At 34.1% G+C, this 15,999-nt stretch overlaps 1 protein-coding gene across 1 annotated transcript in view; it reads left to right on the top strand.

Moving 5' to 3' along the window:
• The window catches only part of LOC127872193 (leucine-rich repeats and immunoglobulin-like domains protein 3), an 89,826-nt gene that overhangs the window by 62,577 nt on the left and 11,250 nt on the right, over positions 1–15,999 (top strand). Inside the window, exons 8-13 of the mRNA XM_052415522.1 lie at positions 819–932; positions 1,286–1,399; positions 2,101–2,214; positions 3,817–3,930; positions 4,286–4,403; positions 4,701–4,814. Coding sequence (XP_052271482.1) covers positions 819–932; positions 1,286–1,399; positions 2,101–2,214; positions 3,817–3,930; positions 4,286–4,403; positions 4,701–4,814 — 688 coding nt within the window. The remainder of the gene's footprint in view (positions 1–818; positions 933–1,285; positions 1,400–2,100; positions 2,215–3,816; positions 3,931–4,285; positions 4,404–4,700; positions 4,815–15,999) is intronic.

Here is a 15,999-nt window from a genome sequence, read left to right as displayed (position 1 = left end):
TATAGCATTGAACACCATATCTATTGCGTATACTGTAACATTGATACCAGACCTGAATCATTCAGATTATTGATTGGGGGTATGTGACCAACACAAAATCCATTTATCATTTAATATACACCCCGCGTCCGGGTGTATGTCGTATTCTGCCGGTTTAGCGGTGTGTTGTTGCTAGTTAAATATAACGCTAACAAGGCGCAATATTCACATCGATTCATCTGTATCAATACAGCTTGTTCTGGACTAATAATAATTTAACCACGCTGATTATTTGATACATTAAAGTTGATGGTTTTAATCATTTAGATATCAACGAATGCGCACCTGTTCCATGTAAGAACGGCGCAACGTGCACTAATCTTCAAAACGCGTACTCGTGCACATGTTCACCGGGTTGGCAAGGCAACAACCGTGATTAGGGAATGACTATGAATTACTTGAAAACGCACATACTTCTTTCATTCCCTTTAAACACGTATTCGGTGGCTATATGTAACAATGCTATGTCATATCCAGCCTGTAAAACAGTTGCTTTTTATCATTATTACACATTGTAATACAAATCAATCGCGTAACGAATTGTATTACCATTACAAAATTTCATAAACTCCATTAAAAATGGTCCTATCGTTTTTGTAAATATTGTACAGTCACCACAAATGCATAGACTACTTTTTACTTTGCTGCACATGTTCAAAACGAACACTGCGTTAAGACAGTTATTGCTAAATTTAATATTAAAGCGCTTTGTCCAAGAAGTTAAATATAGTATAAGCGTTATTTCCCAATAAAATAATATAATGTAAACGTTATTTCAGATATTAACGAATGCTCGCCCGCTCCTTGTAAGAACGGCGCCACGTGCAGCAACCGCCAGAATGCGTACTCATGCAAGTGTGTTCCTGGCTGGCAGGGAAAAAACTGTGACCAGGGTAGGCCATAATTGTATACATGTATTCGAATTTCGAAGATTCTTGCCTTGTTTTTTCATACTTAAGGAATTTTTACATTCATGCCCACCAAGAACGGTATGTTAATAATACACGTGTCAGTCCGTAACAACGTCACGCATTTGAAAGTGTCTGATCTTCTCCGAACATTAACGTCATCGTTTATTGCACTTGTTTTACTTGTTAAAAGTATGAGCTTTTTAACCGGTCATATGTTATATACGGACTTTGAACATTTTTCAGTTTTAACTTCATTATTCATACCGTCTTTGCATTTACTAAATTTAAAAACAAACACAATATTTATAATATGAATTTACATATGTATCTTAAAGATATCGACGAATGTGCCTCAAACCCTTGTAAGTACGGTGCGACGTGCAGCAATCTTCAGAACCAGTATTCGTGCCAGTGTTCACCGGGCTGGAATGGAAAAAACTGTGATCAGGGTAGGTGTAATTACACACACAAATACACACACTATATATATATATATATTGTAAAGATACTATAATTATAACACCGAAATGGTTTTGTGTCTGTGTCAATACAGCTTGTTCTGAACTAATAATTTAACCACGCTGCTTATTTTTGAGACATTAATGTTGGTGGTTTTAATGCTTTAGATATCAACGAATGCGCACCTGCCCCATGTAAGAACGGCGCCACGTGCATTAATCTTGAGAACGCGTACTCGTGCACATGCTCACTGGGCTGGCAAGGCAATTACTGTGATCAGGGTATGATTATAAATCACTTGAAAACGCACATACTTCTTTCATTCCCTTTGAATACGTATTCGGCGGCTATATGTAAAAATGCTATGTTTTACTCAGCCTGTAAAACAGTTGCTTTTTATCAGTATTACAGTGTCATACAAATCAATCGCGTAACGAATCGTATTGCCATTTGACAACTTCATAAATTCGTTTAAAAATGGTCCTATCGTTTTGTAAATATTGTACAGTCACCACAAATGCATAGACTACGTTTTACACCCAAAGTCTTCACTTTGTTGCATATGTTCAAAACGAGCACTGCGTTAAGACAGTTATTGCTTAATTAAATATAAAAGCGCTTTGTACAAGAAGTTACATATAATGTAAGCGTTATTTCCCAATAAAAGAATATAATGTAAGCATTATTTTAGATATTAACGAATGCTCGCTCGCTCCGTGTAAGAACGGCGCCACGTGCAGCAATCTCCAGAATGCGTACTCATGCAAGTGTGTACCTGGCTGGGATGGAAAAAACTGTGACCAGGGTAGGCCATAATTGTATATATGTATTGAAATATTGAAGATTCTTGAAAAATTGTCACAAACTTTAGGAATGTTTACATTCATGCCCACCAAGACGGGTATGTTGATACTACCCTAAGTGAAATAAGTAGTACCAGTTTAGTGGACATGCATTTGCAACCAAATTAACCGTGTAAAAATAAAAGACTGTTCACTCAACCAGCTCTTCCATCCCACTATTAGCCGGCATGGTTCTCATTGACCTCACACGACTCATCAGAACGTGCACACTTCATGAAATTTATATTACATCCTTAAACTGCCCGCAACATACAAACACGTTGTTGCGCGCTCGCCTCATCGCTTGGATGAAGCATCCTGTTTCATGTACAGCAGACTCACAGTTGCATTTTAAAATTGACATAAATATCCACAATTTTAGTTACACAATTCCACGACTGTTGGGTAATAAAATGGTTTGGGAATATAAAACACTTTGTGATGTTGTTTGTCTTACCACTGACATTTATTGATAGAGCTGAATAAACACTCAACCATATAATTTTTTTTTAATCGTTGGCAGAAACAATAATTGTGTTGTAAACTATTATTTTATATATTCGCATCTTAATTACTTATTGTAATACTTAGTGTAGTTCATGCTTATCCGATGTAAATCAAATTAAAATGTAAATTAGTTGAGCTAAACGAATATATGTACATAATGTTCGCACCAAGTGCTAAATCTAGTATGCGGACCATGTCTATGTTAAATATGTCTTCTTAATTGTGTTGTCTTTGATAACTTCATGAAAGGTATAATAACTTTAAGTTTTATTATGGAGAATATTTAAAGTACCTTACAAAATGCCATATAAAGACAATAATTCCAGTTTTATAGCCTGAAATTCAGATCCAATTAATTGTGATGGATGTTAAACTGCAATCATTTGTATCAGCGACCAAAGTTGCAGCCATTTTTGGTATAATCTTGAATTTTATATTAATCATATAACTACCAAGCCATAGAGCATCAAAACATCATTATATTATAGATTAAATAGATGCTAAATAATGAGTAAAGCCATAATTATATAACAATATAGGGCAAAGTGCTGAAACGACGTCCATCTTGAACGCCATCTTCCAAATCTCAGGACCCTTAATTAAACCAGACCGGGATTCTGAATCTTGATTTGGAATGTTTTTCCAACCAAAAAATCGATATAACATTTACTATTCATTACACGAACAGGTGTATTACATATTCTAACGGATTAGCTATGTGTTGTTGCTGGTGCAATTATACGAGACGAAGGCGAAGGTTTACACATCGTTTCATTTGTGTCAATACGATTTGTTCGAACGTTTTAACGAATTGTACACCCATTTCACACATAATAAATTTGTTAAATAATTGTCTTGGTGTCTTGGTAAATATTGTACATTCACCACATAGGTTACGTTTTGCGCTAAAAGTTGTCAATCTATTGCACATGTTCAAAAGGAACACTGCCTGTCGACAATTATTGCTAAATTCAGTATAATCGCCCTTTGTCCGAAATGTTAAATGCATTATATGCGTTATTTTCCAATAAACATAATGTATGCAAACGTTTTTTCAGATAACAACGAATGCGCGCCCGACCCGTGTAAAAATGGCGCAACGTGCAGCAACCTTCAGAATGCGTACTCATGCACGTGTAACCCTGGCTGGAAGGGAAATAACTGTGACCAGGGTAGGGTATACTTGTAGATTTGTATTGAAATATAGGAGATTATTGCATTGTTTTCATATACTTTGTGAATGTTAACATGCATGCCCACCAAAAAGGATATGTTAATAATACACTTGTCAGTCCGTAATAACATCACGCATTTGAAAGTGTCCGATCTTCTTCGAACATTAACTTCATCTTGTTTTTGAACTTGTGTTACTTGTTGAAAGTATAAGTTAATTTACCGCCAATATCTTAAATATTAGCATTGACCATTTTCGCTTTTAACTTCATTATTCATACATTCTTCGCATTTTCTGAATTAAAAAACATATACGATATATCAACGACGTTAATATACATAAGTATCTTAAAGATGTCGACGAATGTGCCCAAAACCCTTGTAAGTACGGAGCGACATGCAACAATCTTCGGAACGAGTATTCGTGCACGTGTTCGCCCGGCTGGCAGGGGAAAAACTGTGATCAAGGTAGGTATATATATATATATATATATATTACACTCAAGTGGTTTGTCAGACGTATGCTGGAACAGAGTTGCCGGAATGACAGGCCAAAAACTGTGCAACTTTTGTATTTGAGTTTGCAATCTGCGTTAAATATTTGTCAGCCATTACGCTTGCAGGCGGTGTGTTGTTGCTGGGCCAATTTAACGCTAACAAGGCGAAGGTATACACATCTTTTCATCTGTGTCAATACGGTTTTTCTCAATACATATTGTAATCGCGCTGATTATTTGAGACATTGATGTTTGTTGTGTTTATCGTTTAGATATCAACGAATGCGACCTTGCGCCATGTAAGAACGGCGCCAAGTGCACAAATCTTCAGAACGCCTACTCTTGTACATGCTTACCGGGCTGGCAAGGCAACAGCTGTGATCAAGGTATGACTATAAATCATTTTTATATAAACATACTTGTTTCATAGATTTTAGCTACTTTTCCTTTCACAATATGTCGCAAAGATAGGCCATGCCCAGTCTGTAAATGAGTGCCTAATTTCTAGGCATTAGATATTGTCATGGCCGGTAAATGGCGTTGCGAATTGTATTTACTGTTGTTAAGTTTATATATACGTTTAATAATATTTATAATGTATCGGTTTATATTTAATAGTCAAGACAAATGCACAGGCTACCTTTATGCTCAAAGTCGTCTCTCTGTTGTGAATACTCAGCGTATAAACGAGTGGTCGTATTTAAAATTATTTTATAATGTGATGGCTAATCACTGGCGTTGCTAATGGTACTTTAATTGAATCTCAATCAAACAGTGTAGGAACATTTATTTTTTGGTGGGATTTCGGCCATTCAAAAAATGTCTGTGGTTTGTTGAAAAACATGGCCGCAAGGTGCCGGGGCAGTTTACTTGTTCAGATCATATTTTGAAATGATGCCTGTATATGAACCTATAGAGAAAATGGTTCCGGTATTTCGAAAAACATGGCCGCAAGGGGGGTGTGAAGGTTTCCTTTTATGGCTATAGTGAAACCTTGTAAACACACTTCAAATTAATTTTATGGTTCAATATTCATGACACTTAGTCAGAACATGTGTTATATTGATATATGTGCGGAGTTTGACAATGGTTCTTCCCCGTATATGGCTTTATAAAAAGATTTTTAATACTCTTAAAGTGACAATTAGAGTCAAATACTCACGAAACCGTGCTCTGATCATTTGCTCTTATGATATATTGGTCGAATTTCGAAAATGGTGTAGTTTCCTTGAAACAACAATTCCGCAATGGTGCGGGGTAGTATGCCTTATAATGCTATAGTGAAATCTGTTTTCATTGGCCACATATTTTGGCCAAAATTCATGACATTTGATCAGAACTTGTGTTCCGATGAGCCGCAGCTTAGGTCGAAACTGGGTCACGTGGACCCCCAAAAGTGGTCACTAGGTCAAATTTTAAATGGATATTTATACCTTAGTAGTCACTTTTGGAACCACGGTCAGACCATTTGTTCTTATGATATTTCAGCCAAGTTCAAAAATAAAAAAGGGTCGACAAATAAAATATTAATGTTTTATAAAGTACTTTACAATAGTTAAGTTTCTTAAGGCAGTGTGCATTATTTAATTGTTTAAACAAGTAAAAACCATAGCTGTGATGATATTAAATACTTTCCACATTTGTGTACAATGTTTGAAAAATTGAGCAGGTTTAAGAATCTTGTGGAATCACACATGCTTCACAACCCAAGGATTGCAAATTCGAGCCCATGAGCGCTGTTTAAACCAAATTAACCTACAAACTCATCTATTGCACGAGATGTGTTACTGTGGTGCAGGACCCAGGGGTGACTAGTAGTGAAGAAATCCCGTGTAAATTGTGTATGATAAAGATTAAATATTTTTATTAATGATAAATGTATGGTACCTTGAAAATCTTTTTTAATGTTTTAAGCTTGAAATATTTTTACCACGTATATCCAACGTGGTGTAATTCATTTATACAGGATATCCTTCTGGCTTGATGATTGCAATTGAACTGTTCAAGTCTATTTTAGAAATGTCACAAACCAGCTTTTATACTGTCATAATTATAGCAAGTGCTCAAAATTGCTTGCTTGTGTACAGAAGGGGCTTAGGCAACAAATATCGTCTCAAATATTTGTTTCCTTTAGCTCTAGGTTTGCCTACTTTCTGATGCAGATGTGAACCATAATATTTGAAAGTAGTAACTGTTTCGTGCATATTTCAAAGAGAGATATTTTCTGTCCTCAACTACTGAAAGAGAGCTTTAAACCTGTATGCGATTTTAATGCTAACGGTTCTATCTCAGCTTAATGTATCTGCAATATATTTCATTTGTATTTTGCTGAAGTTTCATTTCTATCTGAATGTTTATCAATTTAGAATCACGATTACATGACACTCTTGTAATGGTAATGGTGTTGCTCTTAAGGGTTTAAATGGTAAAATTATATCAGACTATGATATGTGTAATGTCTGAGACTCCAGATTCTTCAAGTTTCCTGACATGTTCAGATTTATGAACATCATACAGTATTATAAGGAAAACAATTAAAGTTCATTTTGCAGAAAGCAATTAATATTAAGGATATTATTGTTCTGATTATTTATTACACGAGAATATAAAGGTTTTCTGAATTGTAAAATACGGTAAAGGTTTACTTTAATAAACACCATAGATTTATATTCGTGAAAAAAATACCTGCTGCCTCGCAAATAGTTTGTATATGATTTAATTTAAGTCTTCATTTGTAGAGATAACTGCAAATACTATAAACACCTGTTTTGCTTTCTAAGCTGCCTCTTCACACTCATGATACTTATTTGTTTTTATTTTTATTTTTAATGTGTCTGTCACGCAGCATATCAAATACTTGAAAGTAAACGTTAGTGTATGATATTATTAAATGCATATAATAGCGCAATCAATTTATGATTTCTTTTTGAAACCATTTTCAAATAAGACTTAAATCTCTACTGAGTGTGATATTGAATATAGGAATTAGTGCTCCAGCTGGGATTTGAAAAGGGCAGGGTGCTTTATCGTCAAACGGGGAATTAAGCGCGTGCAGTCATACATATGTTTTACATTTGAAATCGTTTCATTAAAACATGTTTTATTTAAATGTTCCATATAACATGTACATGCATTTTCATTCACAAAATTGTAATTTAAATGTATGAAACTAATTTCACTGTTATAAAAAGTTAATTTATGGATTCTTCAAATACAATTTGCTAAATAGTTATGTGATCTGAAAATCACAAGGACAGTGTTGGGGTCCAAGCAGGCAGGATGACACTCCGTTAAGGCCTAGCTGTGTTCAGCACTGGGAATACTGCAACTTCAAAATCATGTTCACGTCTTATTGCTTCTTGCAATAAGTCTTATCATTTATAAATGGCAAGTAACCAATTGCTTATAAAATACAAAAAAAACTATAAAAGTAAAAATAATCAGAACCTGGGGTCACCACTTTGGGAAGTAAAAGCAGAGCATCGGAGTTTAATTTTTTTTAATGCTTCATGTAGCTGACCTGTAATTAATCACAACACATACATGTGTAGAATACGATCAAATGTACCTTGTTGGTACATGCTCAACTTTTACAATTAATATTTTTAAAGAATTTATATCAATTTATTAACTTTGCTCTAGAAATGTGTTGTTTGTACTTTAGGTCACAAATGTCTAGAAAATGTATTGTTTTAAAACAGTTTGGTGTAATAATATGCTAGACCGTGTTTGAGTTGCATAAAACATAATTTATATCTGAAGATTATTAGAACTGCTTGAAACCAAATCGTACCGGTTACATAGAATAGTGTTTTCATTACGTGTTCAGGCTTTATTCATAAATTGAATTTAATTTATACATGAATTATCAAAAAGGTTTTAATGACAGTTAAAACTTTAGAGAAATGTACATCATATACGTATTTGTTACATTTCAAGCAATGTGCTCATGGTGAGTTTTTGGGATCGCCTTTTGTATGTCGTGCGTGGTGCCTTGTCTTTCGTCCTTCTTCAACATTTTCCTTGTTAACACTCTAGGGGCCACACTTGTTGTCATATCTTCATGAAACATTGTCCAAATATTTGTCTGAATGATATCTTGGGTGATTTTTAAACTGGGTCGCATGAGGTCAAAAAGTAGGTCACTAGGTCATATTAAAGAGCTTGTGTACACTGTAGAAGTCACATTTATTGTACACTCTTCATGAAACTTGATCAGAACATTTAATAATGTCTCAGCTGAATTCGAAAATGGTTCTGGTTCTTTGAAAAACATGACCACCAGGGGGCGGGGCAGTATTCTTTATGTGTCTATAGTAAAACCTTGTTAACTTTCTAGAAATCACATTTACGGCCCAATCTTCATGAAACTTGCTCAGAACATTTGTTTCGTTGAAAAACATGTTTGCAAGGGGGCGGGGACGTTTTCATTATATGGCTATTGTAAAGTTTTGTGAACTCTTTAGGAGTCACATGTATAGCCCAATCTTCATGAAACTTGATCAGAATATTTGTTCTAATGATTACTAGGCTGAGTTCTTAAATGGTTATGGTTCGGTGAAAAACATGTTTGTCAGGGGCGGGGCAATTTCCCTTATGTGGCAATATTCAAACCATGTAAACACTCTAGTTGTAATGAGGATGTTGCGGAACACTCATTTTGATTATGATGATGAATATACAGATGAATCTAATTTACCATTTTATTTACTTATCATACTCTCTTTAAAACTTATGTATACCTTGGATTGTTGCAGTACAATAGTGTTGATTGATGCTTTCCTAAATAACCATATGATTATTGTGTAACAGGTTTACAGCTGCCTTGAAATTGGCCGCATTTAACTGGGATCTCACATCAAAGACCATTGATTAGACTGCTAATACAGTTTGCAGTCAGTAGTTTGTGTGTTATTATCAAAGACTTGTAATTTAAACATGTTTTTTTGTTATTTAATTTTCAATATCATTGTAAGGTGAGTCTGAAAATTGTTCTGGTAGTTTAAAAAAAACTTCATCCAAAATGTGAACAATTGGGTAATAAAACAACAACAATGTTTTCACATTTCTTAAGAAGTACCAACACTGTTTGATTAAATAGCTTAGTTGTTTTGGCAGTAGTTTTTGCAAAAATAATGTATTTTTGATACATATTTTTTGTTCATATAAATTGCAAATATTTTTGCAGGTGTTTTGATATGAAAAATTTTCAAGTTTCGTGTGTGTATTTACTTCTTTATTTGCACGCTTTCTCGCTCTAGGATGCCTATGTTACATTCGGCGACCTCCAACAATGGCGCACGATTAAAAGTCGTGGGAACGGACAAAATGGCACTGTTCTCGGTGGTTATCATGCATATTTTTATATAGTGCAACTTTTTACGTTTTCCTTTTTCAGCCGCGAAAAACACTGGGTTATCATAACAAATGAGAATTTAGAAGAAATATACTGCAATACATACATATATATTTTTATTCCCAACCTACATTTACAGTGACATTCCTTGATCTATGCGTCTCTTTATTCTTATTAATTTATTTGTAAAGTAAGACAATGCCAGTTTCTTATTCGATTTGAACCAATTCCGTATTCCTCATTCAAACCGAATAAGAAACTATATTATCATTAAATACAACAAATTAGAAATGTACTTCATCTTATATTTTTTATACCCGTCCTACATTTACATTCGTCTCGTTGGTTCATTTTTAATTATAATTTATATAAAAAACATTCCAGTTCCTTATTCGATTTCAGACTGAATAAGGAACTGGATTATCATTACTTACAACTAAGTAGAAATGTATTGCAATTAGTATTTTAAATATACAACCTTTATATAATGATACTCATTTATATGTGGTGAACTTTGGATCAAGTTCATTGATGTTTAATTTTAAGAAAATGCCAGCTCCTTATTTGGATTGAATAAGATTTAAGAAACTGGTTTCTTTTTCCATATTCAGCCGCGAAAAAGGAACTGGATTATAACTAAAAACAAACATGTTGAAATGTACAAGATTGGACTTTTATTTCTCATACATATTAAATAATGTTATATGCTTTAGGTTTTGTGGACGTGAAATTAGTATTCGAATAAGAAAATATCGGTTCGGTTTAAACTAGACATTCCTATGCAAGCGCGAGGAAGAAACATGAATATGTAACGTAATACATAAAGTAAATGTATTCGAGTGATTTTGTTTTGATTTACTTTAGAATTGTATGCATTATGTTTCTTTAAAACCCTATATCAAATGTGTTAAGCTTGAATAAGGAACAGTTCCTTTTTCCTTATAAGAATAATGAGTAAGGAACTAGGAAAAAGGAACTAACCTACTCTCCATTTTTTTTGCCATATATGAATGTGTGATAATAGATAATACAGTAGTACAAATACATTTTAAGACATCCATATAATTATGTTATATATGCTATTAGAAGGATTTTTTGTAGACAATTGTATCTACCTTATTATTAAAATGTTCAATTGAGACACTTTTTTGCCATGCTTTCAGTATATATTTAAAATCATAGTCGATTGGAAGTTATAGTTTAATGAGAACATTGCCTGATGCACGCATATCATATTACAAGACAAGAAAACACATGTAAAATAGAAAAAAATCGCTGCCCCGTCGTATGTCAAACAATACATCAGATCTAGATAGATTTTACCCAACTTATACTTTCGGAAATGGCTACAATATGTATATTTTCAATATTGGTAATGATTTGTTTGATTTTCTGATGTCTTTGTGTTTAATTATCAATATGAAGTTAAATAAAATATTGTGTGTAATATAATGTTTACATGTATGAGAAAGTACTTGTTGTATATACACATATCATTTGTGTTTGACAAGATCATAAGTCATTTCGGAATATTTGAAAATACACCCTATTGCACTAATTTAAGCATTGTAATACAATTCACATTGACACAAAACTTGCGAAGAAATTTCAAACCGTACATGTATAATATAGTCCTGCAGAAAAGTTGTCATTTTCCACTAGACCTGGCCTTGCTGTGTAACATAAATGTTGTTTTTTTGGTAGGTGTCATGTTTCTGATTACGAATTTAAATGATGCCGGTATGGAATAACTGAGGGTTTTGAGAAATTCAAAATGGCGTCCAAGATGGCGGCTCTGTTCAGCCTTAATTGGTTAGCGTATATTAATGCATTATGTTATGTATTGTAATGTCATTTTGATAGTGTTATTCATACTAACATGAATAAAGTAATGCACACTTATGTCATATTTGTTTGTAAAAGGATTAAGATGACGTTCACAATGGCAGCCTGAATCAAGATTTCTGCTCAAAACGTGCTCCTAAACCCACAATCATTTCCAATTTTGCACAAGAATACTGCATATCTACATAATATACAAATTTAGCAGCACTTAAGTGTTTAATAAGTGTCTGATTTTATGAATTTCAAAATAACACTGTAGAGAATAGTAGAATATAAACATATTGCCCTTTAATAAACCATAAGATAGAAAATATAACTTTGTATAAAGCACATTCTTCGAATTTATAATTTGTTTCGTACGGACATATACCGGTGAAATGTCATTAAGCAAATATATATCAATTTAAATACCATAAAACGCATTATCTAACCCTTGTTCACTAAGGTAAAGATCAGGTCACCTTTTTCAAACATTTATCAAGTAGTATGTGCACCAGTTTATCTTATAATGTAAGCAGTAAAGCATACGGTAATGTTCTTGTGTAAATATAAGTTCATTCAACATATTTTGTCTTTTATACCAACGATTGCATGAGACCATACACTGTAAGTCTCAATTGTTCCTTTTTTAGAGACGAAGTTAGTAATCTAACAATCACGAATTGTATGCTTATTGCTAGATTGTAATGTGTCAACATGAATCTTTTGACAAACAAAAAATATAGCACAATGTATTCGCGCTTTATAATATGAGCACCGAAGTGTTGACCATGAGTTATCGCTTTTACATCCGGATTATATCATGTAAAGCGCATTGGGTGGATCTCAAGCAATAATTGATGCTACTGTAATTCGTAAACGGGCGTTTCATGCCTCGTCCCTTCGCCACCAGTAATCACATGGATTCAGATCCGCGGGTCTGCAACTTTAGCGTGTTTCCATATACACGCCTATATGTGGGCAAGTTTCACATGCTCATAACATGCTTCCGATGGTGGTTTGATAGCGATCGCAAAGTCTCACCCTTCTTGTATACTATAGGTGCCTGAAGGTGTTTTCTGAAACAGGACATTTCCTCTGTATCAGACTTTCCTTACCATGCTGAGACAAACCTGACCTATTCCTTCACAAGTCCTAGCTGCCATATCTCCAAATAGTCCATTTAAGTTGCTTGCGCTCAGCATCTTAGTAACTTTCCTTTCACTGATACCAAAATAGTCAGCTACAGCGTGGCGTTCAGAGATAGAGTGCACAGGGAGCAAGTCGGTCGCGAAATATCTCTGCTTTTAAACCATTTTGCGAATTTCTACAACCACTCTTTCCCCTAACTGGTGATACCATGATGATCAATAACGAGAGTAATGGCAACATTAGAATGAAACAACAAAACAAGCATGCCTGTATCATCATCTAGCACATGACTGCCAATGTATTTTGTTTCTACAGCATGAACCATTTGCCTTATCATGATAACATCAGCTTCTTGATGGGTTGTGTTTAAATTATTTCGATTGATTATGACCATTTTATATATTTCAATATCTTGATCCCCTGTAACGCCTAACGAGTGTGCTTGGGTGCACAAGGTGTGCACTTCTTTATTCGTGCCTACATCTTTTCAAATCAGATAGATCAGATGTTGTGTGTACTCAGTGACACATAATATTACATAATGCGATGGTACTGACATGCCACCTTGTAGTTAGTACACCCTTTATATATTAGAGTTTCTAACTCCTAATAGGGAAACACATTTCCTCAGTTTTTGTCTAATTTAAGACGTAAAGTTGACGTGTATGTTTTCGTCTAATGGCAAGTAAATGACATGCAGGTAAACACAACAATCTATTACTGAACATGTGATCGTGTAACCAATATGCCGCTTAGACACATCTACTGTTAATTCTTTCTTTATTACCTTTTTGGACTTTTCCTCCTCTGAGTGTCCCCGTTTTAATAAACATAGCAGTAGGTCCTGGAGCCAATTTATGGCTTAGTATTTGGTGAATTCGAACTTCCGTACAATTAGCTTGTAAGTCAATAAATCGTTTATCAATTAGATTAGTGGAATACACTTTGGTGTCTGAAACCCTAATGATCTGTCTAGACACATCGTGGGATTAATTATAAGATATTGACCATAACATTTTCCGGCCATGAGTTTTTAAATTATGTCAATCAACCATTTAAACGTACGACTGGCAGAAGCTAGTTTGTTAAGATGCATTATTAAATCATAAAATGTATGAAAAGTATTTTCAGTGAATACCTTGCACATTTGCATGAGGTTTAAGAAGATCTGAGTAAAATAAGTAGTACCAGTTTAGTGGACATGCATTTTATTAGATTAAACGACTTTTCATTCAACCAGCTCTTCCATCCCACTATTAGCCGGCATGATTCTCAATGACCTCACACGACTCATCAGAACGTGCACACTACATGAACGTTATATAACATCCTTAAACTGCCCGCAACATACAAACACGTTGTTGCGCGCTCGCCTCATCGCTTGGATGAAGCATCCTGTTTCATGTACAGCAGACTCACAGTTGCATTTTAAAATTGACATAAATATCCACAATTTTAGTTACACAATTCCACGACTGTTGGGTAATAAAATGGTTTGGGAATATAAAACACTTTGTGATGTTGTTTGTCTTACCACTGACATTTATTGATAGAGCTGAATAAACACTCAACCATATAATTTTTTTCTAATCGTTGGCAGAAACAATAATAGTATTGTAAACTATTATTTTATATATTCGCATCTTAATTACTTATTGTAATACTTAGTGTAGTTCATGCTTATCCGATGTAAATCAAATTAAAATGTAAATTAGTTGAGCTAAACGAATATATGTACATAATGTTCGCACCAAGTGCTAAATCTAGTATGCGGACCATGTCTATGTTAAATATGTCTTCTTAATTGTGTTGTCTTTGATAACTTCATGAAAGGTATAATAACTTTAAGTTTTATTATGGAGAATAGTTAAAGTACCTTACAAAATGCCATATAAAGACAATAATTCCAGTTTTATAGCCTGAAATTTAGTTCCAATTAATTGTGATGGATGTTAAACTGCAATCATTTGTATCAGCGACCATAGTTGCAGCCATTTTTGTATAATCTTGAATTTTATATTAATCAATTAACTACAAAGCCATAGAGCATCATAACATCATTATACTTTAGATTAAATAGATGCTAAATAATGAGTAAAGCCATAATTATATTACAATATAGGGCAAAGTGCTGAAACGACGTCCATCTTGAACGCCATCTTCCAAATCTCAGGACCCTTAATTAAACCAGACCGGGATTCTGAATCTTGATTTGGAATGTTTTTCCAACCAAAAATCGATTAAACATTTACTATTCATTACACGAACAGGTGTATTACATATTCTAACGGATTAGCTATGTGTTGTTGCTGGTGCAATTATACGAGACGAAGGCGAAGGTTTATACATCGTTTCATTTGTGTCAATACGATTTGTTCGAACGTTTTAACGAATTGTACACCCATTTCACACATAATAAATTTGTTAAATAATTGTCTTGGTGTCTTGGTAAATATTGTACATTCACCACATAGGTTACGTTTTGCGCTAAAAGTTGTCACTCTATTGCACATGTTGAAAAGGAACACTGCCTGTCGACAATTATTGCTAAATTCAGTATAATCGCCCTTTGTCCCAAATGTTAAATGCATTATATGCGTTATTTTCCAATAAACATAATGTATGCAAACGTTATTTCAGATAACAACGAATGCGCGCCCGACCCGTGTAAAAATGGCGCAACGTGCAGCAACCTTCAGAATGCGTACTCATGCACGTGTAACCCTGGCTGGAAGGGAAATAACTGTGACCAGGGTAGGGTATACTTGTAGATTTGTATTGAAATATAGGAGATTATTGCATTGTTTTCATATACTTTGTGAATGTTAACATGCATACCCACCAAAAAGGATATGTTAATAATACACTTGTCAGTCCGTAATAACATCACGCATTTGAAAGTGTCCGATCTTCTTCGAACATTAACTTCATCTTGTTTTTGAACTTGTGTTACTTGTTGAAAGTATAAGTTAATTTACCGCCAATATCTTAAATATTAGCATTGACCATTTTCGCTTTTAACTTCATTATTCATACATTCTTCGCATTTTCTGAATTAAAAAACATATACGATATATCAACGACGTTAATATACATAAGTATCTTAAAGATGTCGACGAATGTGCCCAAAACCCTTGTAAGTACGGAGCGACATGCAACAATCTTCGGAACGAGTATTCGTGCGTGTGTTCACCCGGCTGGCAGGGGAAAAACTGTGATCAAGGTAGGTATATATATAT

The sequence above is a fragment of the Dreissena polymorpha genome, chromosome 3 (genome assembly GCF_020536995.1).
Source record: "Dreissena polymorpha isolate Duluth1 chromosome 3, UMN_Dpol_1.0, whole genome shotgun sequence".
Classification (NCBI taxonomy): domain Eukaryota; kingdom Metazoa; phylum Mollusca; class Bivalvia; order Myida; family Dreissenidae; genus Dreissena; species Dreissena polymorpha.
Note: the sequence above shows the minus strand (reverse complement) of the source record. Positions and strands in the feature narration are given on the sequence as shown.